The following is a 26831-nucleotide window of genomic DNA, read 5'->3' on the forward strand; positions in this document are numbered from 1 at the left end:
AAGCTACTGTGATTTCGAGTTCTGCCATTCACCATTAGGAGGCTCTGGCAACATTTAAACAGCAGCTCGGACTGTAACTCATCATAATTAAGCCACTTTGACTGAAATATTTATAAATTATATAAACAAAGCTGAGATTATCCCAAAAATACAGACAGAACCACAGCAGCAGACTTAAATTTATATATGTATAGATTTTCTTCCTATAACACCCTGACCAAGTGCAGAGGTTCAGTGGTTAACAAGCTGGACTTGCATTTGAAGAAGTCATAATTAAAATTACATTTCAGACATCCTGGTTGAGATATCCTGTGGTTTTCCTAAACAAGCTGAGGACACTGCAAAGACAGGTTCTGAAATAAAGTCATACATCATATCTCAACCAATCTTGGCAACATGAGCTCATTCCATGCTTCAAATGAAGTTGATGCCCACTTAGTGTACTGCTGCACTTTGTTTTTAAAATGTATAACAAGAAATTAATACTTTGTAAACAGGCAAAGTGAGGCATAGTGCTGTCCACCTAATATATTTTTTGTTACCATAAAATTGTTCTGTTTGAAATATGAAATATGCTCTTAGACTTCTGTGACATAAATTATTTGAGACAGGAAGAAAAGGAAGCACTCAATGAAGGTATGCATATTTATTACTCACTCTTCATTTATCATCTCTAAGTATGGACTGTCCTTTGGTAGAATCATAGCAACTTCTTCTTCAACAAAATTTTCATCACCTACAAGAGAAAATATTCAGTTTTATTTTAAGACATAAAGACACAAATAATTAGGAAAATCTTTGAAATTTCATGAAAAGAAGGTATTTCTTTTATAGAGACACAAATGTTCAGTGAGCAATTTCTAGCTACAGATTTTTCTTGTACATTAATCTTTAAAACTCCAACGCAGAAGTGCTTTACACACATACTGAAACTGTAGTGCCCCCCCCCCCCCCCCTCCCCTGTTTCTGGCAAAAGATACAATTAGAATGTAAATTTTACAAGTTTTATTTTTGGTCGTATGAAACAGGAAAATGAATTTTATTATTGAAAATAATTAGATTCTAAGGGTTAAGGACTATCAAAAATATAAGACAAAAATATATAAGTAGCTTTTAGATAACATCTACATAATACTTACTGGAGGTGCTGCTTTATTCAGCACCATCCATAATTGTTTTTTGTTATTTACATTACAGATGACAAAGGTTGTTAAATGAAGGACAATGTCCTGCAGAAAGTTTACAGGCCTTTCTTTCTTGGTGAAGCAACAGTAACTGGTGTTTCTTATCTTGATGCACAGGAACTATGTCTCTTTCCTCAGTTGGAAGAAGCTGGACCACAAAAGTTTTTTTTTTTTTTTTTTTCCTCCCAGCAAATGTGAATGCCTTAATCAAGGCTAGTGAAGATAAAAGTCTAAGGATAAGTGAAGACAAAACTAAATACCTGGTTACTACGAGAATGCCAACAGCAGTAGACCAGGAAATGTTAAGAGTTGGAGACATGCAGTTTGAAAAAGTGAACACATTTAAGTATCTAGGCATGGACATCACTTTGAGAAATGAGATTGAATCTGAACTGAAGAAGATATTACGGGTGGGAAATGCGTGCTACTTCTCACTGGATAGATTACTTTCATCACGGATATTGCAAAATGAATATATGGGTTTTAAGGCTTTGTAGCACTTATTGCAATCAACTTACAACTCAAACAGTATACAAACAAGTATACCTGCATGCAAAGCGAATAATATGAAATGACCAAGATTGACTGAAGAATGTTGAATCAGCGAGACTTTCATATGAAGCCCCAAGGAATCATTTCAGAAAGCTAATCATGAATTAGAAATTTCAATGACATCTGTGTGGAGACTACAAATGAAATGATAGCAGCTGTTACAGATTCTTTCCTATCGCTAATGATGTTTAGATCATCTGCCTCAATGGCATAACTCAGTATGCCCTATTGTACCCTATTGTACCCAGCTGCTGGATTGGCCACAAGGGGCTGGATGAGAGTTTATTTTGCATGACCTCCATATTTAGCACAATCTGATGCCATGTAATTTTTAACTTTGGGAGTTCATAAAGTTCATTTGTATGTGCCTCCACTACTAGCTCTTCTACCTGACTTTAGAAACAGCACTGTTGCATAAATTATTCGAGGCACACTAATCAAGGTTTGGGAAGAACTTGCCTATTTCTCCTCGTACGATACAAAATTAATCATAGGTGATTTTAATGCGAAGATAGGGAAGGAGGAAGCTTTCCGGCCTACAATTTGGAAAGAAACTTTGCATAACATTTTGAATGATAATGGTACCAGGGTGGTTAATTTTGCTGTTTCAAAAGACGTGATTGTTGAGAGCACATATTTCAACAGGAAGGACATTCATAAAGCAACTTGGGTCTCTCCGGATGGACACACCCGAAACCAAATTGATCATGTTCATGTAGATCGGAGATGGCACACTAGTATAGAAAATGTTAGGACTTTCAGGTGAGCGGACTGCGATTCTGATCATTTTCTTGTAGTTGCAAAAGTTCACCAACGGCTATCTACAGCAACATCAAGGTGTCACTAAGCAGAACTTGTTAGGTTTGACACTGACAAGCTAAAGGATGAAAACTTTAGAAGAAGGTACATGACAGAAATTTCAAATAGGTTTGATGCTCTCAGGACACACGAAGATCAATATGAGGATGTAAATTAACAGTGGATCACTGTGAGGAATAATATCAAAGAGGCAGCGAAGGTCACAATAGGTACAATTAAGAAGAACAAGAGGAAACCATGGTTTGATGAGAAATGCAAGAAACTGGTAGAGGAGAGGAGAAAAGTGCAATTAGATTGGGATAGAATGGGAGACAGAAAACGAGAGGAGTTCTTGAACATGAGAAGGGAAGTTGGTCGTAGGCTACGGGCAAAGAAGAGGGATTATTTGAACAACCAAATAAAAAAAAGGAAACAAACAGTAAAACAAAAAACATTAGGGAACTTTACCTAGACATAAAAAAAAATGGCTCTGAGCACTATGGGACTCAACTGCTGAGGTCATTAGTCCCCTAGAACTTAGAACTAGTTAAACCTAAGGACATCACAAACATCCATGCCCGAGGCAGGATTCGAACCTGCGACCGTAGCGGTCTTGCGGTTCCAGACTGCAGCGCCTTTAACCGCACGGCCACTTCGGCCGGCTTTACCTAGACATAAATTGGTATAGGAAGGGGTTCAAGGCTAGGACAAATGTACTTCGAGGGGATGCCGGGGGAATACTGACAGACCCCGGTGCTATATTAAGTAAGTGGAGGGCGTATTTTGAGCATCTATTAAATGTACACCAGGAAGTAGGAAATGAGCAGGCATACAAAATACATACAGCAGAACCCCAGATACCTGAGCCAACGTTAAAGGAAGTAAGAGATGCAATCAACAAACTGAAAAACTATAAAGCACCAAGATCAGATTGCATAACTGCAGAATTAGTTAAAAATGGGGGACAGAAATTGGTGGAAGTAGTTCACAAAGTGGTAACTTAAGTATGGAACTCAGAGATGGTACCTGAAGAGTGGCAGGAGTCGATTCTGATCCCAATTTTTAAGAAGGGCAACAAAATGGATTGTAGTAATTATAGAGGGATATCGCTATTACCAGTATGTTCAAAAATTTTCTCGAATATTCTGCTAAGCAGGCTTACACCATATGCAGATGAAATTGTGGGGGATCACCAAGCTGGCTTTCTGAGGAACAGATCAACTATAGATCAAATATTCACCCTGCATCAAATTTTTGAAAAGAAATGGGAATACAATAAACCAGTTCATAATCTTTTCATATATTTTACAAAAGCATATGATTCAGTATTGTGACCAAAATTGTGCAGAATTCTTTTGGAAGTTGGAATACCAAAGAAGTATGTTAGACTTATAGAAGCAAGTTTGAAAAACACAAAAGGTAGAGTACGCGTGGGGAAATTGTAGTCAGAAGAATTTGTAATAAAGAACGGACTTAAGCAGGGAGATGCCCTGTCTCTGCTACTTTTTAATTTAGTCCTAGAATATATTGTATGAATGGCAGCAGATAATTCAGAGGGTGTGGAGTTAAATGGAAAATTAAGATATTAGGGTATGCAGATGATCTAAACATCATTAGCGATAGGAAAGAATCTGTAACAGCAAATGTGAATGCCTTAATCAAGGCTAGTGAAGATAAAAGTCTAAGGATAAGTGAAGACAAAACTAAATACCTGGTTACTACGAGAATGCCAACAGCAGTAGACCAGGAAATGTTAAGAGTTGGAGACATGCAGTTTGAAAAAGTGAACACATTTAAGTATCTAGGCATGGACATCACTTTGAGAAATGAGATTGAATCTGAACTGAAGAAGATATTACGGGTGGGAAATGCGTGCTACTTCTCACTGGATAGATTACTTTCATCACGGATATTGTCTAGGAATTTAAAGATTAGAATATACAATACTATTATTCTACCAGTCATGCTGTATGGGTCTGAGACTTGGTCTCTCACTGTGCAAAATGAAAAGCCATTTCGAGTATTTGAAAACAAAATTTTGAGGAAAATTTTCGGAGCAAAAAGGGATGACATTAGCGGACAGTGACAAAAACTGCATAACGAAGAGGTTCACAAATTCTATTCAAGCCCTGACATAACAAAATATTATTAAATCGCATAGGCTGCGATAGGCGGGTCACGTAGCTCGAATGGATGAGGGCAGGGCAGCGTGCAGACTACTGGTAGGGCACTTAGAGGGAAAATGTCCTGTGGGGAGACCGAGGCATAGATGGGAGGATAATGTGAACGCTGATTTGAGAAGCCTAGGTATTAAAGGTGAATGGAAGGAAATAGCCCAAGACAGGGACAGATGGCAAAAATACGTTGCTGCAGTAATGGACTCTCGAGTCCGGTATCACCAGGGAGTGTGTAAGCTGCATGTAATAAACACTAGGAACCCTTAAAACCCAAATATTCATTTTGAAATGCTCTGCATAGGTCATGATTCAGAAAAAAGGTTTGGGTTCTCCACAAATTATTTATACTATTGCAATTTTACACAAGAAGAAAAAAACTGAAATGAGATGAGCTGTAACAAAATGATGGAAAAATCAAATTGTGTGTCTGTTTCCACACAATACGAAAACACACAAAAATGGTGACTACCCTTCTCTCTGCTGTAGGAAACTCAACCTTTTGTGGGAATACAACATAAAATAAGGCCTCCCTACAGAACCATCACTGAAGTGCTATTCAAGAAATTGTTAGTGCATTAACATCACAAGATAACAGGTAAGCCATTCAACTTTCACCTGTCACTGTGTAAAGGCTCAATCGTATGTAGGCTTACCTCAGTTCAGGGAAAACTGCTGTTATCAGAGTTAACTGGCATGAACACAAACATACTGGTGATAAGTGTCACTGTTAACTATTATGTGCTGCAAGAGGGGACATTATGCCACAATACAGCAAATGATTCACTAATTCAATGTGGAACAACCAAAGCAACAACAACTGACAAACGGCCATATAATCCAGAGCTATCTCCTCATTATAGAACTCAGAAGCCACAATCCCCATCCCCACACGTACCTCTTCTCAACAAATATAACAGGGCACTGGGATTAGCAAGGACACAGGAACACTGTCAATGGACGCTGAAAAAATTGTAATAGGTCATCTAGACTATTGAGTTGTGGTATGAGTTGGCACACACTAATGTAATGTAAGAATATGTTGAAAACACAAAGGCAACCAAAACCTTCTACCAATAGTATAAAATTCAAGCACTTCATAGACGCAACAGAACTTTGTTCTCTGCAACCCCCTAATCAGGTCACCTAACCTCAAACATGACTGATTTGGGGGGGATTGGGGGTGCTTGGTTTAATGTTCATGGATCCAGCTGCTGTCAAGCAGCATATGCATCCATTGAACCAGATCTGATTAAGCAGCCATGAGTTGCAGGGGGTGGTTCAATGTTAGATAACTTTTGTATGGTTAGCAACAAGCTGCAGCCACATTCTGTTAGCATTCCACAATTTTGACCAAGATAAACTAATGCTGCAGTGTTCATCTTTGGCACACCAGTGTAAGAGGTGTCACAATTCAACTAAGTAAAAAAAATTGTAGCAATATTATGAAAAAAAAGTTGCTACTCACCATGTAGTGGAGATGCTATATGTACAATTCATAGGTTTCTTTACACACATTTACTTCTGAATTTTCATTTCAGTGAGACCACATGTGTCAGATAGGTCAGATTCAAAATTCTAGTTATTGATATTTTGCTGTTTGTGTCATTTGCACATAATCTTTCACTGAGTGGTGTCAATACTTGTTTGTATCATGATGTATTGCCTATTTTCAAACATCTGCAAGAGCTGCGAAAAATCTGTACCTAACCCTCAATTGAAAACTTAATTTGTGCTTTTCAGGAACTTTTGACTACAATATCCTTATTGAATAATAATTGTTCCATAATATCATTGTATATTTACATGAAAAAGGTATATTTTTGAGAATTTTTGTAAGTTACGAGTGTTAATAGTAAATTAGGGCTTATTATTTACAATTGCTGTAAATAACTGACATATCACATGTTTTTGCTATTAACAGGAGTCTGTATTGTCTACATTCATCATACATTAAAGCTATAGTCATATTTGTTAGTGACTATAGCACCAAAAACATTTCAGAGAAGCAGTAAATTTTATACCAATTTCTTTCCGCGTACATAATAGATATCTCATTTTGGCTATCAATAGTTTCAGTTCTAAAAGGTTGCTGGTAAAACTTGCAATATATCAGATCTACAAATTAAAAGAGAATGGGAAAACTCAGTTATAGTTGTTTCTTTTTTTTTACAAAAATCCTCCCAAACAGGCCATGAAGGCCCAATGGTACCAACCAGCCGCCTCAGCCCTCAGCCCCTGTCATTGTAGGAAATTATTCATTTTTATTTCATGTAAATTTCTATGTAATTTGGGAAGATTTATGTAAAATTTTTAAGTGTTAAACCTAAAAATGGACAGTATAAGTCTGGAGTAGGATTTATAGTATCGAAAGCAATTGCAGAATGTGTCACTAATTGTGTACCTGTTTCAGAAAGAGTGATGTTACTCCAAATAAGTGCTCTAACTGTACAGCTGAATATTATTCAGGTCTATGCTCCAACAATAGACCATAATGATGAAGAAGTTGCAGAATTTTATTCCCAAATCTCAGGTGTTTTGCAACAACTACTGAAGAAAGATCTTACAATAATTATGGGAGATTTTAATGCCAAAGTAGGAAGGGGATCCAAAGGTGAAATTATAGGTCACTATGGACTTGCTGAAAGGAATGAGAGAAGCAAACTACTCAGTGCATTTGCAGGAGAATGGAGATTCATAATAACTAACACATTCTTCACACTACCACCGAGATGTCTCCACACCTGGAAATCCCCAAGAGATTCAGATGAAAATATTATCCAGAATCAGATTGATTATGTCTTGATAAATCAAAGATATAGAAACAGCTGTCTTTTAATGAAAACCTATCTATGTGCTGACAAGAAAAAAAAACGGGGGTGGGGGAGGGGGGGGGGTGTCAGGGAAGTGACAGGAAATTACAGAAAAAGGACCAGAAACAGGTTGCGATGGAAAAATAATAGATGGACAAGATGAGCTTAAAGAAACATGGAAAACATGCATACAACAACTCTTTTATGACGACCAGCCAGACCTTCCTCAAATATATTGCGAAACAGCACCTGGAATTCTGCAGGAAGAAGTACAAGCTGCGGTAAATGGAATGAGTGATCACTTGGTCCCGACAATGTGAATGCCAACATTCTCATGCTGCTCTTTGAGGATAATTTAAAATGGTTGACTGCAATATTCAATGACATCTACAACTCTGGTAACATTCCATGGGAATGGCTTAAATCTGAATTTATTACATTGCCCACAAATCCCTGAGCTAAGACTTGTGGTGAATACAGGACCATTAGCCTCATGAGTCACCTGCTAAAGACCTTTCTGAGGGTCATTCACCAAAGAATTTACAAGATATGTGAGGAACAAATTTCTTCTACACAGTTTCATTTCAGAAATGCCTTTGGCACATGTGAAGCATTATTTAGTATCCAGGTACTATTTCAAAGGTGTATAGATGTGAATTGTGACATTTATGCCTGCTTCATTGATTATCAGAAGCCTATCGACAGAGTAAAACATCACAAAATTGTTAACATTTTAAGAACCATTGGTTTGTATGATAAAGACCTACGTATAATTGTAAACCTATATTGGAACCAGTTGGCTTCTGTGAGGCTGGACAGAGAAAATACAGAAGACACAGACATTCTATGAGGTGTAAGGCAGGGTTGTATATGATCCCCACTGATTTTCAACATCTATTTGGAACACATCTTTAAGGAAGCTCTTGATTAAGTAGAGATGGGAGTGCTCTTAAACAGAAAAGATGTCAACAACGTATGATATGCTGACGACACAGTAATATTTTCTGATAGTGAGGATAGTTTGTCGATAGACTTGCACAAAAAAGCTTCAGAGCTAGGTCTAGTTGTTAACCCTCAAAAAACGAAAACAATGGTAATCAGTAAATGCATGTCACATTAAGAGGGGTCAAAATCTCACAGAGCAAGAACCTTGGCACCACAATAAATGACCAGTGGGATCTTGCTGATGAGGTGAGAACTCAAATTGGAAAAGCCAGGGCTGTCTTCAGTAGGATGAGTAACCTTTTCAAAAATCATGGCTTAGCAACGATGTTGAAGATCAGACTTTTGCACTGCTACATATTTTCCACCCTCTTCTATGGTGTTGAAACATGGACTCTGACAGAATCGTTGGGTAAGCGGCTGGAGGCTTTTTAGATGTGCCTGTACAGGAGAATGTTAAGAATACAATGGACAGCGCATGTCACAAATGTCAAAGTTCTATGAAGAACGAAGAAAGAGAAAGAAGTGCTGGCCACCGTGAAAGCAAGAAAGATCCAGTACCTGGGACACATCATGCAGAGGAACAACAGATACCATCTCCTCCAGGCCACCCTGCAAGGAAAAATACCAGGGAAGAGAAGCATTGGCCAGAGAAGAATATTCTGGCTTAAGAACATCAGAACATGGACCTCTAAAACATCTACAGAGCTATTTAGAGCTGCAAGTGACAGGAAAAGCACTGCCAAAATGGTTGCCAACATCGGGAAAGGATAGGAACCAGAAGAAGAAGAAAAAGAAACTTAAAAATTTAATATGTAACAATGTCAGTAATTATTTAAAATCATATAAATAGAGGCGATTTGTACACCACCATATCTCAGCTGGAGTTCAGTTTGATGTCGGTTGAGACAGTGTTAAGTCAATTTTAGCTGTAGTTTGCCGCCAAACATCTAGCACGTGAAATAAAACTCTTTGTTCTGGCTTAAGAACATCAGAACGTGGACCTCTAAAACATCTACAGAGCTATTTAGAGCTGCAAGTGACAGGAAAAGCACTGCCAAGATGGTTGCCAACATCGGGAATGGATAGGAATGAGAATAAGAAGAAAAAACTTAAAAATTTAATATGTAACAATGTCAGTAATTATTTAAAATCATATAAATAGAGGCGGCTTGTACACCACCATATCTCAGTTGGAGTTCAGTTTGATGTCAGTCATGAGACAGTGTTAAGTGAATTTTAGATGTAGTTTGCCACCAAATATCTAGCATGTGAAATAAAACTCTTTGTGAACATGAATTCCTGGAGCTTATTTCTACCATTGCATGATTCCTGAGTGGCAATGCAGTAACAGCAAGATGAACATACAGCAGCATTAAGAAGCAGCATCCTGGATTACACAAGATATGTATTATTTATTTGGTGGAGGATATCCATAATATGACATGGTATTCTGTTTTCTTGTGTTAAGCAAAGATACACATCCCAAACTTCACCACACAAAAATCATTTTTCACCACGTTATATTATAGTTACCATAAATCATGTGCCAGAGACAGAGTCTGCACAGGATACAGTGGCTGATGCGCAGTGATCAGTTTTTGTCCAAAGTGCTGGGCGAGATCATTTGTTTGTTCGGAAGAGGAGGCCAACAGTGTTTTGTCACCTTTCGGCCAGCTGGTGATGACAGAATTGAAGCACATGTGCTGCAATCTTTCTCAAAGAATTTTACTGAACCTATTCAGTTAAAAAAATTGAGGTAGTTACAACTTTGTTTGTCAGGTTCATTACAATGTGCCTACAATTTTGCTAATCATCATAGTTATTGTGATATTTACATGGAAGTAAGTCACTGCACGAATCTGAAAAAGTTTACAATGAAAAATAGGGGTCACAATGAGGTTGCATTTTGTGCAGATTACATAATATGTTGCTTTGTATGAAATTTAGCTAACATATCAAATTTTTCGCGCGCACACACACACACACACACACACACACACACACACACACACACACACACACACACACACATATCCAGACACAAGCAGACATATTTAAATATGTCTGCTTGTGTCTGTATATGTGTGGATGGATATGTGTGTGTGTGCGTGAGTGTATACCCACCCTTTTTTCCCCCTAAGGTAAGTCTTTCCGCCCCCGGGATTGGAATGACTCCTTACCCTCTCCCTTAAAACCCACATCCTTTCGTCTTTCCCTCCCCTTTCCTCTTTCCTGATGAGGCAACAGTTTGTTGCGAAAGCTTGAATTTTGTGTGTATGTTTGTGTTTGTTTGTGTGTCTATCGACCTGCCAGCGATTTCGTTTGGTAAGTCACATCATCTTTGTTTTTAGATATATTTTTCCCACGTGGAATGTTTCCCTCTATTATATTAATATCAAATTTTTCTTTAGACTTGGGTGGAGATCTCTATCTGTCACCAATCTCAAGAAATTTGATCTGACGTAACACATTCATTTGTGATAATGCCACAAGAATGCTAGAGTGAAATATCAACAACATTTCTCATATTTCATAAACAGTTTGAGATATCGGAATGAGATTTTGGAAAATGATAGAATGCAAAGAGGAGAGTATTTTGCCATGTGGCTATTCCACAAAACTTTGTTAGCTGCAACTAACTACAGACTTTTCTGATGAAAGAATGTAATTTTTAGGGCCATCAATAGTTGTTGAAATGATAAATGCTATGGATTTTGGGACAACATAAGTGAAGACACTATTCTGTATCCAGGATGTGCTTTTTATAAGCTACTGACCTTATTTTTCCTCAGTTCCTTACTTAATAAACCACTGTTTCAGATTACTCTCTCAACTACTTCTGGCACAAGTAAGTGAGATGACACTGTAAACTCTTCCGTGTTTTGGCAAAAGAAACAAATTTTAACATGGAAACCGGAGAAATGTGTAGGTTTTACTCAAAATTAACCACTCATGATGCATCTCTGAAAGTTACAAATGGTTAACAAGCCAAGCGAAAATAAATTGCTGCATTTTCAATGGAATTCTTTGTAGATACTAATTAAATCAGAGGTGACAAATCGTTTTGAATGGTCACTATGTAAGTGTGAGCACGGAGGGCCTCCACTTAATATTTATCAAAAAAGCAAGCATAGGCTTCAGTTTAGACCAGCACTTGTCCTCCAGTGTTCAGCTTTTCCCCTATAGTGTCTGCCTGTTAACCCCTACTGCTACTGCTCTCCCCATGCGTGTCCTGCCGAGTGCGTGTGTCTACTGGCCATGGTACTTTGCATGGACTCTGCCAAAGGTATCTCGAGTACTGTCCTCCTGCAAATAATGTCTCTTCTACAGGAAGTACAGGATCTATCACTACTCATCCACTTGACAGTGAGAGGTGTACAAGTTGGAGGTCCAGACACTCTATAAAGGGGAGGAAGGGAGCAGGGAAAACTCACCCATCCTCTTGACCTACAAGTTTGAGATGCCGTCTTCCACTGAAACCAAAACTGAGCCACTGAGGCTGTCAGGAAACATGCTGTGTCCTGTGTCAAAGGGATGCAAATACAAAAGGGTAGGTGTCTATTAATTATAAACAGTTGAAATATGCAGAAAATAATGGTACTCCTTAGGGAAATGGCAGCAAGGAATGGGAAGAAACACAATTTGCACTCAAGGTATATGTCTGGCAGACTCATTCAAAATGTTGAGGGAACAGGATGTGACCAGCTGCACAGTTTGGTGCTTGTTGGGACAAAGAATGTCTGTTTTTTGTGCTTCAGAGTCAAACTTTGAACACTGTTGCAGCTGCCAGAGAAGGTTTAAAATTCTGGCCTTGCTCATGGAGTTTCAAAGAAGCTCATAATCTGCATCATTGTCCCCAGAACTGATCAAGGCCTGCTGGTTCTGTGTACAGTAGAAGATTTGAACCAGAGACCGTGAAGGTTCAGTGACAGGCTAGACTGTGGCTTTTTAGACTTGTGTCAAGAGTTGAGAACTGTAGGGTTCCTCAAAATGGGTTAGGTGGGCAATACATATCAGAGGGTGCTACCCAGACAGCTGACGGCATGAGGGGTGCACAAAGGGCATTTTAAATTATATGACTCTTGTAATGGGATACCCTCCTCTAACATTACCCCCCGCCCCCTTTTTTTTTATAGAAACAACTGATACCATTTATACTATCGATTCTTGTGTAGGTGAACATTATCTCAGTTGTTTAAATAAAAGAATGTCATATGATTTTGTATATGATGTATTATATTTCAGACTAAAATGTATAATAATAAATTAATTTGTTACACTTTGAATGCACAGTTAAAATTACTCTTCTTTTAGAAATATTTGGAATTACGAAATTTGTGACATACTTAAAATTCATATTATTAATTGCACGGTCTAACACAAATTATTAAATTTAGTTCTGGCTTCATTTATAATATAATGATATAATGTGGTAAAGATTCTACTTTTGTCAAGAAAGTTTGTAAACTCTTGTGTTTTGTAAACTCTTTCGAATATTGTGAGTTTGGCAGAATGTTACAAGTAGTATGCCTCTGATGGAAATGCACGTGTATTTTAATTTTGTCTACAACAATGTAACTCATGGTTGTACGAAAATGGACATTGTGAAGTCAATGTGATATAGGAGAATGGGATAAAATAAAAGAAAATCACATGACACCAGATAATACTTCATCAGTTATTTAGTCATCAGCAACCAACAATGTTAAATCAAAATTTCAGCCACAAGAATGTACCCCTAGATGCAAGACTTGGAGCCAATAACAAGAAAAAATGAAGATAAGTAAAAAGTTTTCCATTTGTATATCTTAAGCCTCTCGAATCTTTTGAAAATAATGAAGAGACTAAGAGAAATTCAATGGTGATATGTGGAAGGGTAAGATTACACTCTCCATGCAGTCCAGACAAAAATAGCTGTAGGAGACCTTGAAACATCAGTCTGAAGTCAAAAGAAATGTCCTCCACAAGTGAGAGTATTAACTTCACAATAAAGTTCCAGAGTTACAAGCTCTTCCAAAAAGCAGTGAAGCTCATATAATGCTAGTTACAGAAAGCTGATTGAAATGCAAAACTGACAGCAGTGAGATCCATGGGGACAAATTACATGAATATTAAAAGGAGAAACCAATGGAGAATGGAGCTGGTGCAGTAGTCGCAGTAGCCAAGAAACTCAAATACATCAAGTTAGAAATTGAAGCTGAGTGTGAGACTGGTAAGAGCAGTATCAGGGGCAGGCATAGTCTCATCTCCTGGTGTAACTGGAGACTTTAGAACAGTGGCTGTCAAATTTTTGTGCTCAAAAGTCAATACTGACATTGTGAAATGGCATCTTGGGCCACATATGCACTGATTTTATTAATAATTGGAAACTTACATAAATTGAAAGTCATGAGCCCCCAATCGACTAGCTGCAGTAATAATGTAATAAGTTGACCAATGGTTGCAAGAACTGATCGTTAGGAGTTGGCACCATTCAGAACACATTGTGTTGATTGTTCTCTGTTTCACATTGCTGCCAACCTCAGTGATCTCAAAGTTGTGAATCCATAATTGGCTCATGAATTGGTGTTGTGTTGTCTGTGTGGGCAGATGATCAATCGATCAATTACAGTAATTGTACTTATATTTTAATACATTATGCAATAAGAGACATGACCACAAATATTTAATGTACGTTCTGAAAGTACTTTTTCTTCTACTCATTGAGTTGTATTGCAACAGCCTTAATTTAATCTGATGTTCCTTGCAACAAATATAGACCACATTCAAAGATGATCGTCTCTTTTAATACACATTATTGAATCCATGTTACTACAGATGCTAATCAGTACAAGGCACACACACCCATGTATTGTCAGCACTGGAAGACAAACAATAAAATATTCCCCTTCTCATTTCCTCTAACCCCTTAGTGGCTGCACTAATTACCCCTCTGCCCTTGAGGTAATCAGCCAACTTTATTTGTCTCATGGCTGAATTCACCAATGCTAATAAAAGAATGCCAATAAAGAATGTTTTAAAATATTACTATCTTTGTAAGTAATTTTGTTTGTTACTGAGAAAGAAAACTACACTCTTAATAATCTCTTAATGTTGATTAATGGTTTTGGATTTGGATAATTGGTGTTACATGCATATTATTGTAAAAGTGGCACATATTGTCAGCCTTGGATCTACAATAGTTCCGAACTGGGGCAAAAACTTGATAGTGATGCCCCACCCCCTCCCCCTCCAGCATTTGGTTTGTGTACAGGAGATATGTCAGGAATTTACATTATAAGTATAATAATTTTTGCATTAATAAATAATAATATAACACTAAAACAATACTTCTATAAACAGCAATATATTCTTAATGGGGTATGTAATAAGTTTTATGTAGCTCATATTATCATTTTATCCTGTGTGAATTCACCAACAGAGTAATGGTACATCTGTATTAATGCCTTGTATAGCTTTTCTTTCAATGGACCTAACTTCATATGCATGAATTTGTTGCTTTTTAGTTTATTATAAATTCCATTCACGTATATTGAGGAGCCTGTGCATACAGGCTGAGTTGGTGAATGGGAAGTATTAAGTTTTCTTTGTTTCTTTGTGCCACATGTAAGAACAAAATGAGTCCTGTCCTCCTTACAAAAGAATTTGTATGAATGTGTGTGAATTACTAAGGGACCCAACTGCTGAGGTAATTGGTCCCTAGACTTACACACTACTTAAACCAAGTTAAACTAACGTATGCTAAGAACAACACACACACCCATGCCCGAGGCAGGCCTCAAACCTCCGGCGGGAGGGGCCGCGCAATCCGTGACATGGCACCCTAAACCATGCAGCCACTCCACATGGCTTTACAAAAGATAATAACTTCACAAATAAAAAGGCATGATAGAGTTAATAGTTGCACATTTCTAAATAATGGGTGATATTGTTCTTTATGATGGACATTGCATTAAAAAAATCTAATAAGAAATTCAAAATAACTTCTGTATGCTGGTTTTCTTGTGGCCACAGCACTCACAGTTGATAATATTTGTACTGAAAATACAATACTGTTTAATTAGTTTCCTAGGTACCGACACTAAGTGTCAGCTCAAATTTATGTCTAAATTCAATATTAAGAATTTCAAAATGTCTATTACTTCCACATCTTGGTCGTTGTAAATAATTTTCATCTGGTCACATTTGACTGTTTGGTTCTGAACTGCTTTGTGGAAGTTGTAGATATGTTCAGATTCAACTCATTTGGCTGAAACTAAGTTTCTATGCCATTGAGGATACTGATCAATAAGTCAGGAATTTTCCATACATCCTGATTTTTAATTAACACAGGAGTATCATCTCAAAACAAAATATGACTGGGAGCTGATATTCACATAGAATATAAATAGAAGTGAGCTTAGTGTGCAGCCTTGAGAGACACACTGAGATATTTCAGGATAACAATCTGTTCCATTTAAAGTAATGATTGTCTTTTGTTTATTGTCCCGTAAGTAGGATTTAAGTGAATGTAAGGCACTACCCCTAATGCCATTCTTGTCAAGTCTGTAAATACACAAGAAATTGTTTACAGAATCAAAAGCGTTTGTGAGATCATACAATATTCCTGCAATATTAATGCTCTTCTCCAATGCTGTTCTTATTCTTGCAGCAAAAATGTTTACTGTATATATGATGCTTTTCTGCCAATAAAAATTAAAATGGACTATTTAAGATAATGACATATTTTACAATTAACTCTTTGATTTGACTAAAAGCAACTCTTTCAGATATTTCTGATGTGACTTGAAGAATGGAGGCAGGATGATGATTTTCCATGAATTCTGTTGAAACACCATTCAGCATAATTAAATACCTTAGGGAGCATCTCTCTTCCAAAATACTGGCTGATTACTTGAAATATGGGTGAGCAATTATGTTGTGTACTGTTTTAACAATATTAATGGGTATTCCTTCCCTACACACAGAATTTCGGTTTTTTAATGCTAAGATTATATTTTTATAGTTGGAAAGTTATGATAGAATGCAAAAAATGTAGAAGTAAAGGACACCATTCACTGAATAGCAAAATCAGTGAGTCTTCAAGAGGCACATACAAAAGAGAAAGAAGAAGAAAAGCTGCTAGCTTTCAGAATAAATCCTTTGTCAAGCTAGTGGGGGAAAAAAAGTGCCTGTACCCTACAAGTGCCAGAACAATGTTGGAGATTCTTTTGCAGAAGACAATGGGTACCAATGAAAAGTAAAAGTGAGATTACAGGAGCTCAATTATAAAACATTACTTGAAACCAGGATAAAGACAAATACAGGGTACAAAAATGATTTAGAAGTAACAATGGATTAAGAGTGAGATGTAACAGGATATTATGAGAACTACATAATGAGATACACAGTGCCAGGTTCATATAGGAGTAGACAATATATTTTTGAAGGAAATTACGTGATACATCATATTTTTAGTATTCTGACCCACATTTATGCCTACGTTTCTTATTGTCACATCAATTAATCTTTGTTTAACATGATTTAAATTAATTTAAAGAACTGCAAATACCAAAGTTCATTATCTTATTTCATATGTTAAATTACAAAATTTTACAGATTGAAACATCATTTGTATATATTTTAGTTTAGTCAATATTGTAGTTTTGAGTCCAGGAAGGCACAAATTTGTTTCCATAATCCAATTTTTTAATAAAACACACAAATTTACACTAAAAAATCTCCAGGACATAAGGTAAAACAATGTTGTTGACCAATCAAAAGGTAAACATTTCAGATTTCCATGGCCTAATAAGAGTCAGCATAACAATTTTGTATACTACAAGAGAAATATATAATCATAACATTAATAATAGTAACAACAATAGTAATGACAATATGTATAGTAATTATATGAAAAATCTAAGAAATGTCAGTCTTATGAATATTAAACAATGTCCTCATTACATTATTGTTAAATGTGAGCAGTAACATTTAACAGAAATATATGACAACTGTACAGAAAGAATCAATGTGGAGAGGAAGTTGACTGGTTGAAGGAAGAGTGAGAAATAATATGGATAGATTGATACTCACCATAAAGATGACAAGCTGAGTTGCAGACAGGTACAGTGATATGACTGTAATGATTTGGCTTGCAGCCAAAGCCTTCTTTAGAAAAGGAAACACATTCACATTCACATTCATTCACAGAAGCAAACACTCCTCACACATGCACGACCACCATTTCTGGCAGTTTGGACTGGAATATAATAAGATAAGCAAATGAAATGGAAGAAAGAAAACACAGTGTGACAGATATACTGAATCTCTGTTGGACAGAAGGAAAATGGCTGTGACACGCCAAGAGGAAAGCTACACTGATGAAAAAAAAAAAAAAAAGCTTTTATCTCCTCTGGAATGCAGAGTGGTTTTGGATGAGATTCAGACAGGGTAATTTGTTTTACAGTCTTACTGTGAAATGGAGAAGGAGAGGGAAAAAGATTCGGAGTTACATAAAGATACAGCCAAGATGATGAATGTATCCAATCTAGTATTGCAGTTATGGAATGATGATAGGTATCTGATATGTGAGATGAGGTGCTGAAGACACCAGTGGCCAAGAATCAAATTAAGTAAACAGACCAGTGAAAATCATGTCACCTATTCAGTTGTATCCAAACTAACTGAATATAGGAAGGGCCAATATCATCAGAGAACTGAATGTTGCACACATATCTTATGCAATTGTTCATAGCTAACACAAGTCATCTAAAGTTTTCACTATTTGTGACATGATGAATGTTATCACAGTAGTAAACACTTGGCAGGAATAAAGATTGGACTAATTTTTGTTTGATTTGGGGTGAAAATATTTTTTCTAAATTCGTGGATTGCATGTAAGCAGAAGAGAGATTTCCTGTGTGCTGCAATTTGCTCTTCCCAGTTTATATGATCTTTGATGACTATGCCAATGCCTGTTTTCATATTTTGAAATGCAGTTGACTCTAAATTTGCTAAAGTAAACAAAGGTGTTTTCTTAATCTATTGGAATACCAACTACAACAGCAAGAAAATTTTCAAGACTGTTAGGTCTGAAACCTATGTTGCAAAGAATCTCTCTCTTTCTCTAGAGGAAAGAAGTATTATTCTGGGTAGGGGGGAACTGCAGCCCCATAGCAGCCTCTCCCCCCCCCCCTGCCCCTGGATTTCCTCTTTGTCAAGAACTGTTTTAAAAAAAATGGGTATCTGTACTGCACTAACTGAGTACATTTGTCAGTCTGTTGTGAATTTCAGATCTTTTGTGCATATCACATTAGTAAGTATTTCCATAATAGTTCTATAAATAAACATGAAACAAGAACTACTCCTGGAGTTACAATTTCTAAGGAAAATCAAACAAAAAGCTCAAAAAAACATCATTTTCTGCTGAGGAATAAAATTGTGTAATAAATTGCCAGGGAGATAAAAAAGAATGCTAAAATATATCTGTTTGAAAAGACAGTTCATTGGTTATCAAGGCTCAGTTGGCAGCAGGAGTCCCCAGAGAGCAATGGGATGCCAAGATGGCTGTTGCCCCCCATATGGTCTGACAACCAGGACTGGTGGTCTGGCCTGCTACCATTTCTTTTCATAGCAGGACCCCTTTGTTTGTCATCAAAGGGTCCCTTGCAGGACAGCAGTACATCAGCAATATTCTACACCCCATTTTGCTGCCCTTCATGGCAAGTCATCCTGGACTTTCATTTCAAAAAGATAATGCCAGCCCGAACACAGTGGGAGTTTCTACTGCTTCTACATGTACTTGTCAAAGCCTATCTTGGTCAGCTAGGTCACTGGATTTCTCCCCAGTTGAGAACTTTTGGAGCATGTAACGGAACATATTAAAGGCTTTACTTTACCGAAGTATGCGATACCCTCCAAATTCAACCAGTTTAACGAGTATTTATGATTATAGAAAAGTTATTGTGTATGTTAACAATGATTGCATAACATGTCTCCATAAATAGTCAACCCATTAAATTATACTGAATAACTGACCCACACAAAAGTTAATATCACTTGATCACTGATACAGCAAATGTCATCATGTAAAAACACTAAGGTCATCATAATAATTAATATGAAGTACGAAAAATAGTGGCCAACTTAGGTATTTTGGATCTCCTTAAATAAAAATCACCCAGTGAAACCTATTTGTTCACTAGAAGCATTTTCACTCAGTATTCAAGTAATCAATCCTATTTTAGACGAAAACCAATGTAATTCTTAATAATTCATGTTATTTACTTATTTATACAAATTAGAGAAGTCAATTGACAAACTTCTATAAAACAGCCTTTTTGTAACAAAGAATTATTTTGGCAAGTCAACAAGTCTGTCTGTCATTTTAATAACATGTTAAATTATGTCACTCGATGCAAATTAATAACTTTTCTGCACAAATTATGATAACAGATGTACAAGTGACTTATAAACTATATCTCTTTTTATAAATAAAAGCAGCAAGAAGGGGCGGGGCGCAGTCAGAATGTCACTTTGATAAAGTGTGTTTGTGTGTTATTGTTTGAGGTGGATAAACAATGCAAAGAACATGTAAAGGAAGTACTACTTTGTGTTGTGTCATGGTCTTTGGTGGACAGTGGAATTAAGATGGCCACCAGAGTAATAAATATTTGATGTTTACATATTTGTTGGTTTCGCTCGTTCTTTATCATCAACAGCACATAAAAAACACGGGACCTCATGTTTTTAACCTTAGACAACCAGATTTAGAGCCAGCATCAGCATCGAGACACAGCATCGATCCAGCAAGCAGCAGCGATTACCACAGTGCATTTTAATGGTGCCAACCTAACATCAAGTGCTAACAAGCTCCGTAAATGGGAGTGAAATAGTGCGATTATAGCAATTAGCAACATCTACGATTAGGCGACCATTACAAGCATTACAAGCAGGGCCTTCAAAATTGCTCTGAATTTTGATGATATAATATCCCAATTGCCAACTGTATAGAATTTGGCACAATATTATTCAGGAGGACAGCCAACAACTCTATCACTCAATGACAAGCCAAATAACTGTTTGTATAAGGGCCAGATGTGGGCTAACATGTTATTGTCTTGCTCAGTTTATGAAGCTCATTCTCTTAAATACCTCATCCAAATTTTCTGAAATTGTAATCATTTGTTTGACTGTGGACTAAATCCTTCATCAGATGTTGAAAACTCACACACATTCACACAAGTATAGCTCTCATACACATGACCACAGCTTTCTGTATCTACATCTAACTCTATATCCACATCTTGCAAGTCACCATATGATGTATGGCAGAGGCAGAGCTCTTATCTTGTCCTTGTGGTCCTTACCTGAAATGTATGTTGGTGGCAGTGGAATCATTCTGCAGTCAGCTGCAAAGGCATCCTCTTTTTTTTTTTTTCTTTTTTTTTTTTTTTTTTTTTTTTTTCACCTTCCCTCCAGGAATTACCATTTGAGTTCACAAAGCATCTCCTTAACATTTTGGTTTTGATTGAAGCCACCAGTAACAAATCTAGTAGCATGCCTCTGAATTGCTTCACTTTCTTCCTTTAATCTGACTTGGTGGGGCTCCTAAGCACTAGAGCAGTAATCAAGAATGGGTCACACAAAGGTTCTGTACATGGTCTCCTTTGTAGGTGAGTTACATTTTCCCAAAACTCTCCCAATAAATCAAAGTTCACCATTCACATTCTCTACTATTGTCCTTAAGTGCTCATTCCATTTCACATTGCTTTGAAATATTATGTATAAATATTCAGTTAACATAATTGTATCAGGCAGCACATGATTAATGCTGTATTCCAAAATTACAAAATCTTTTTCCTATTCACTTGCATTAACTTACATTTTCCTACAATTAGAGAAAGCTGCCATTCATCACACCAAACTGAAAGTCAGTCTGAGTCACCCTATGTCCCTCAATGATGATACTTTCTTTTATACTACATCACCATGAGCAAACAGTCACTGATTGCTGCTCATCCTATTTGTCAGATCATTTATGTGTACAGGTAATAGAGCAGTCCTTTCATACACCCCTGAGGAACTCGGGTTGATACCCTCCTCTCCGATGAACACTTGTCATCAAGGACTTACATATCTCGATACCTATTCTGTATGCTCTTACCTCCATTAACAGTCTGCAATGGAGCACCCTGAAATCTAGGAATATGGAATCTGTTGTCCTTCATTCATGGTTCACAGGATATCATGCAATAAAAGTGCAAACTGAGTTTTGCACGAGTGATGCTTTCTAAATCCATGCTGATTTGTGAAAAGAAACTTTCTGTTTCAAGGAAATATATTATATTTAAATTTAGAACATGTTCAAGAATTCTACAGCATTCCAATGTTAAGGATATGGGTCTGTAATTTTGTAGGTCCATTCGTATGTACAAAAGCCCCTGCACTTTTTCAAATCAGTTGTGTCTTGTCACAAATACATTTGTGTTAAATTCAAGCTAAGTAAAGGGCTAACGCCACAGAACACTCTCTGTAAAACTGAATTGGAATTCCATCCAGACCTGGCAGCTTATTCATTTTCAACTCTTTCAGTTGGTTGTCAGTGTCAGGGATGCCTATTTCTACGTCCTCCATGTGGGTGTCTGTGCGGCAGTCAAAGGATGGGATCCACACCTCGGGGTCTAGTGGCTAGTGTTGCTGTCTCTGGGACATGGGGTCCCAGGTTCGATTGCCAGCCAGGTCATGGATTTTCTCTGTCCAGGGACTGGGTGTTTGTGTTGTCCTCATCATCTCATCATCATTCGGGAAGTGCTGAGACTGGAAATGGAAAGATTTGGAATGTGTATGGGCACTAATGACCACGAAGTTGAGTGCCCCACAAACCAACATCATCATCATCATCATCATCAAAGGATGGTTGTTGTTGTTGTGGTCTTCAGTCCAGAGACTGGTTTGATGCAGCTCTCCATGCTACCCTATCCTGTGTAAGCTTCTTCATCTCCCAGTACTTACTGTGACCTACATCCTTCTGAATCTGCTTAGTGTATTCATCTCTTGGTCTCCCTCTACGACTTTTACCCTCCACATTGCCCTCCAATGCTAAATGTGTGATCCCTTGATGCCTCAGAACATGTCCTACCAAGCGGTCCCTTCTTCTTGTCAAGTTGCGCCACAAACTCCTCTTCTCCCCAATTCTATTCAATACCTCCTCATTAGTTAAGTGATCTACCCATCTAATCTTCAGAATTCTTCTGTAGCACCACATTTTGAAAGCTTCTATTCTCTTCTTGTCCAAACTATTTATCGTCCACATTTCATTTCCATACATGGCTACACTCCATACAAATACTTTCAGAAATGACTTCCTGACACTTAAATCTATACTTGATGTTAACAAATTTCTCTACTTCGACCATGATCAGTTATTTTGCTCCCCAAATAGCAAAACTCCTTTACTACTTTAAGTGTCTCATTTCCTAATCTAATACCCTCAACATCACCTGACTTAATTCGACTACATTCCATTATCCTCATTTTGCTTTTGTTGATGTTCATCTTATATCCTCCTTTCAAGACACTGTCCATTCCGTTCAATTGCTCTTCCAAGTCCTTTGCTGTCTCTGACAGAATTACAATGTCATTGGCAAACCTCAAAGTTTTTATTTCTTCTCCATGGATTTTAATACCTACTCCAAATTTTTCTTTTGTTTCCTTTACTGCTTGCTCAATATGCAGATTGAATAACATCGGGGAGAGGCTACAACCCTGTCTCACTCCCTTCCCAACCAGTGCTTCCCTTTCATGCCTCTCGACTCTTATAACTGCCATCTGGTTTCTGTACAAATTGTAGATAGCCTTTCGCTCCCTGTATTTACCCCTGCCACCTTTAGAATTTGAGAGGGAGTATTCCAGTCAACATTGTCAAAAGCTTTCTCTAAGTCTACAAATGCTAGAAATGTAGGTTTGCCTTTCCTTAATCTTTCTTCTAAGATAAGTCGTAAGGTCAGTATTGCCTCACGTGTTCCAATATTTCTACGGACAAGGATGGTACATGTGTACAATCCTCCAATGTGTATGATTTTTTTTTATTTTTTTAACACGAAATTTAAAATTTCATCTTTCATTTTTCTATTGCCATACCACACTGGTTGATGAGTGACTGTATAGAAGCCTTTGATCTGCTTAATGATTTGACATAAAACCACTATTTTCTTGGGTTCTTGGCAAGATTCTTTGCTAAGGTATGAAGGTGGATGTTGTTGCATACTTTACACATCAGTCTTTTTACAGATGAGCAAATTTCTACTAACTCATGCCTCTTGACATTTCAACATTCTTTTTTGACCTTCCTGGTTCCTCAGCATTTTCTGGATTTTGTTATTAAAGCATGGTAGCTCTTTTCTGCCCTCACTCAATACATACTTCTCCTGAGCATGATTTACAATCGTTTTGAATCTTGCTCAAAATTCCTCTGCTTGCATCATATTGAAACTAAATGACGTCCATTCATTGTCTAAGTAAGATGCTATCAACTGTTTATCTGCTTCTTCCAGCATAAATACTCTCCTAGCTATCTTGATAGATTTATTAACTTTAGTGACCATCACTGCTATGATGATATCATGATCAGTTATCCATGTGTCTATACTGACATTGTCAATAAGGTCAGTTTTATTTGTTGCTACAAGTTCTAGAATGTGTCAATTACATATAGGTTATTGAACTAGCCACTGAAGACAGTTTTTGGAAAACGTTTTCAGAAGTATTTCACAAGACTGTCTATCTGTTCCATCTGCAGTGAATCCACAAATGTCACAGTCTTTAATTGGTAGATTAAAGTATCCTCCAACTAATACTGCATAATTGGGATGTTTCTGCTGTAACGTTCCCTGGCATTTTCACAGTTTATTTGTACCATATACGCCGCTCTGGGCAAGTTGTATATACATCGTAATTATTCAACAAAATTATTACTGAATGTGGTATAAAATACGTTTGTCATTTTTATTATGTTTTATTGTAATATTTCTCTGTATTTAGGATAGGAATTTTTCTGTATTTAATATGTGAATGTAAAATGTGTCAGTATTTGCGGTATCAGAGATATAAAAATTTGCCAGAAGAGAATAATTTACAAAGAAATGTTAATAGTCGGGAAATGCTATATAAGGACTAAACATTATGTATTCTTTGGTCTTCTCTGATGAGACGCGATTGAGGTTGGACGCTGTGAAGAAGCTTTTAACGAATGTGTAGAAGTCTTTTGTCTCCGTCTGGACTTAGCCGCCATTAGCCGATGTGTTACGAATTAATGTGAGTTGAATTGTTGTTTGAGCTAAATATATCAGTATTTATCAAAAGTGTGAATTATTTATGTGAATTAGCTTGCCCACGTCATCTATAAAATTTCTTTAAGAATTTTTCAGCATTTTTAGCGGTGTTGCTGGGCTGTGCCGCGACCAACAATCGCAGATCTGAAGAGGCGGCACATTTAAAAAATTATCAAACCCGTAAATCGGGAGCAGATGCATAAAAATCAATAGTGAATTAAGAAATTGTTCTTTCTTTTCAGTGATCCTGTGGCTGATAACATTTGAATTAATTATACGTTTGTGCATTCGTAGGCGGATAGTTAATGTTAGTTAACATTGAAATTTAAACAGTTTGGTTCTTTAAAATAACTCAAATGCGTAGTGAAGTAGGTTTGATCAGTGATAAATGTCGGCTTGGCAATAATTAAAACATTTTCTGCTGATAGAGATAATCTTGTGTTCTATGGCTATTGCCGGGATAAAATTCAGTAAAAATATTTAACAAAAAAACCCACTGCATCAGGAAAGTGTATGCCAAGGCCGAATGATCTAAAGGACTCAATTCTCAACTAAATATTATTATCCAGTTAATATGAGTGCACGTAATATTTTTTCTTTAAATGTACGTAATTCTTAAGAAAGTAAAATTTTTATTACCACACGAAATTAAGAGAGTGGTTCTACAACAAAGTTCGCACGAAAGAAAATTAACTTAAAAGGCAAAAGATAAAATTTATTATTCTTCTTTAACGAATTCGACATCGTCGATTTCGTTAAAATTGGCGCCCAACGTGGGGCCGAATATGCAGTGGCCACTAAATACCCGTGAGATAACTAGGGAATTAATATAGTCGAACTTTGTTGCAGAACATTTAATAATTTTTCTATGTATTGTATGTATTTCATAACCAATATTGTGTGGTAATACCTGTGTATGATTTTTTGCATGAGAACACTATGTATCCAGAGGCAAGCTGAAGAAGAGAGCTCATTATTTCGAAAAATTAATTACCTACCACAATATCAGGGGGCAGCTGCACCCAAGATAGATCACCAAAAGGTAAAGCTACAGTGTAGTTGTCCTGTGGGTAGTAAAGTAGCCTCAGTGCAGTGTTCTCGGATCATTAGTGGTGTGCTTGTTGTTAGTACTTTGTTTTAAAATAACAGGACATTTAAGTAGTTAGTCATTGTAGTATATAGTAAGTGTGTATTAGTTAATGTCCATTTCTTGTGTGATTATGTCAGTGAAACCTGAGTGTTAGGATATTTAGTTCAGATTTTATTTCCTTTGCTTACTATGGTTAGATTGCGTAGTCAGAAAGATATCAACATGGATAATGAGCAACAGTCAGTAAGTAGTGATACCGAGTTGGAAAGTGGGACACAAAGTAATGTTAGTGACGTAGTTCAGGAAGTACAATGTGAGAATCTGGGGGCAGAAGGGCAAGAAATGTTGCCACTGCCACCCAGTGATTCAGTTGATAGCGGAAATACTGTGTCATCCGCAAGCACTGGACACGGACCAGAGAGTGGTGTGATGTCAGAAGTGCGATCATTAAGAGTTATGTTCGAGCGCATGCTCAATTTCCAAGCTGAATTTGTACATATACAAGCAGAGCGTGACCAGAGATTGGTAGCTAAATTTGCAAGTGAACAAGCAGAGCGTGACCAGAGATTGGTAGCGGAATTTGCATGCAAACAAGCAGAGCGCGATAAAGAACGTGATGCCAAACAAGCAGAGCGCGATAGAGAACGTGAAGCTAAACAAGCAGAGCGTGACCGACGCCTGCATGAGAGGGACTTACAGTTGATGCAAACTTTAGAAGTTATGCAAAGTGAGCTTGTTAGTTTGAAACAAAAATATGAAACCATACCCAAAACAGTACATGAATTAAGCGAAAGAGTAGACAGTATTCAAGTGGCTAATGCCAATATCGTAGAGGAAATCAGTGTTCTGACTAATAGGGTCGAACAACTAGAACTTGACACAACTCAAGTAATTGAGGACAAAGTGATCGAACAAGTGCACAAAGTAGAATGTAAATTCACAAAGGAAATAGATGAGAAAGT

The 26831-nt window shown here is 37.1% G+C and overlaps 1 protein-coding gene across 1 annotated transcript in view; it reads right to left on the minus strand.

Annotated features, from left to right (window-relative positions):
• Nucleotides 1-26831, minus strand: part of LOC126262894 (ionotropic receptor 93a) — a 317492-nt gene that overhangs the window by 9271 nt on the left and 281390 nt on the right. Inside the window, exon 15 of the mRNA XM_049959792.1 lies at nucleotides 658-736. Coding sequence (XP_049815749.1) covers nucleotides 658-736 — 79 coding nt within the window. The remainder of the gene's footprint in view (nucleotides 1-657; nucleotides 737-26831) is intronic.

Source organism: Schistocerca nitens, chromosome 1 (genome assembly GCF_023898315.1).
Source record: "Schistocerca nitens isolate TAMUIC-IGC-003100 chromosome 1, iqSchNite1.1, whole genome shotgun sequence".
NCBI lineage: Eukaryota > Metazoa > Arthropoda > Insecta > Orthoptera > Acrididae > Schistocerca > Schistocerca nitens.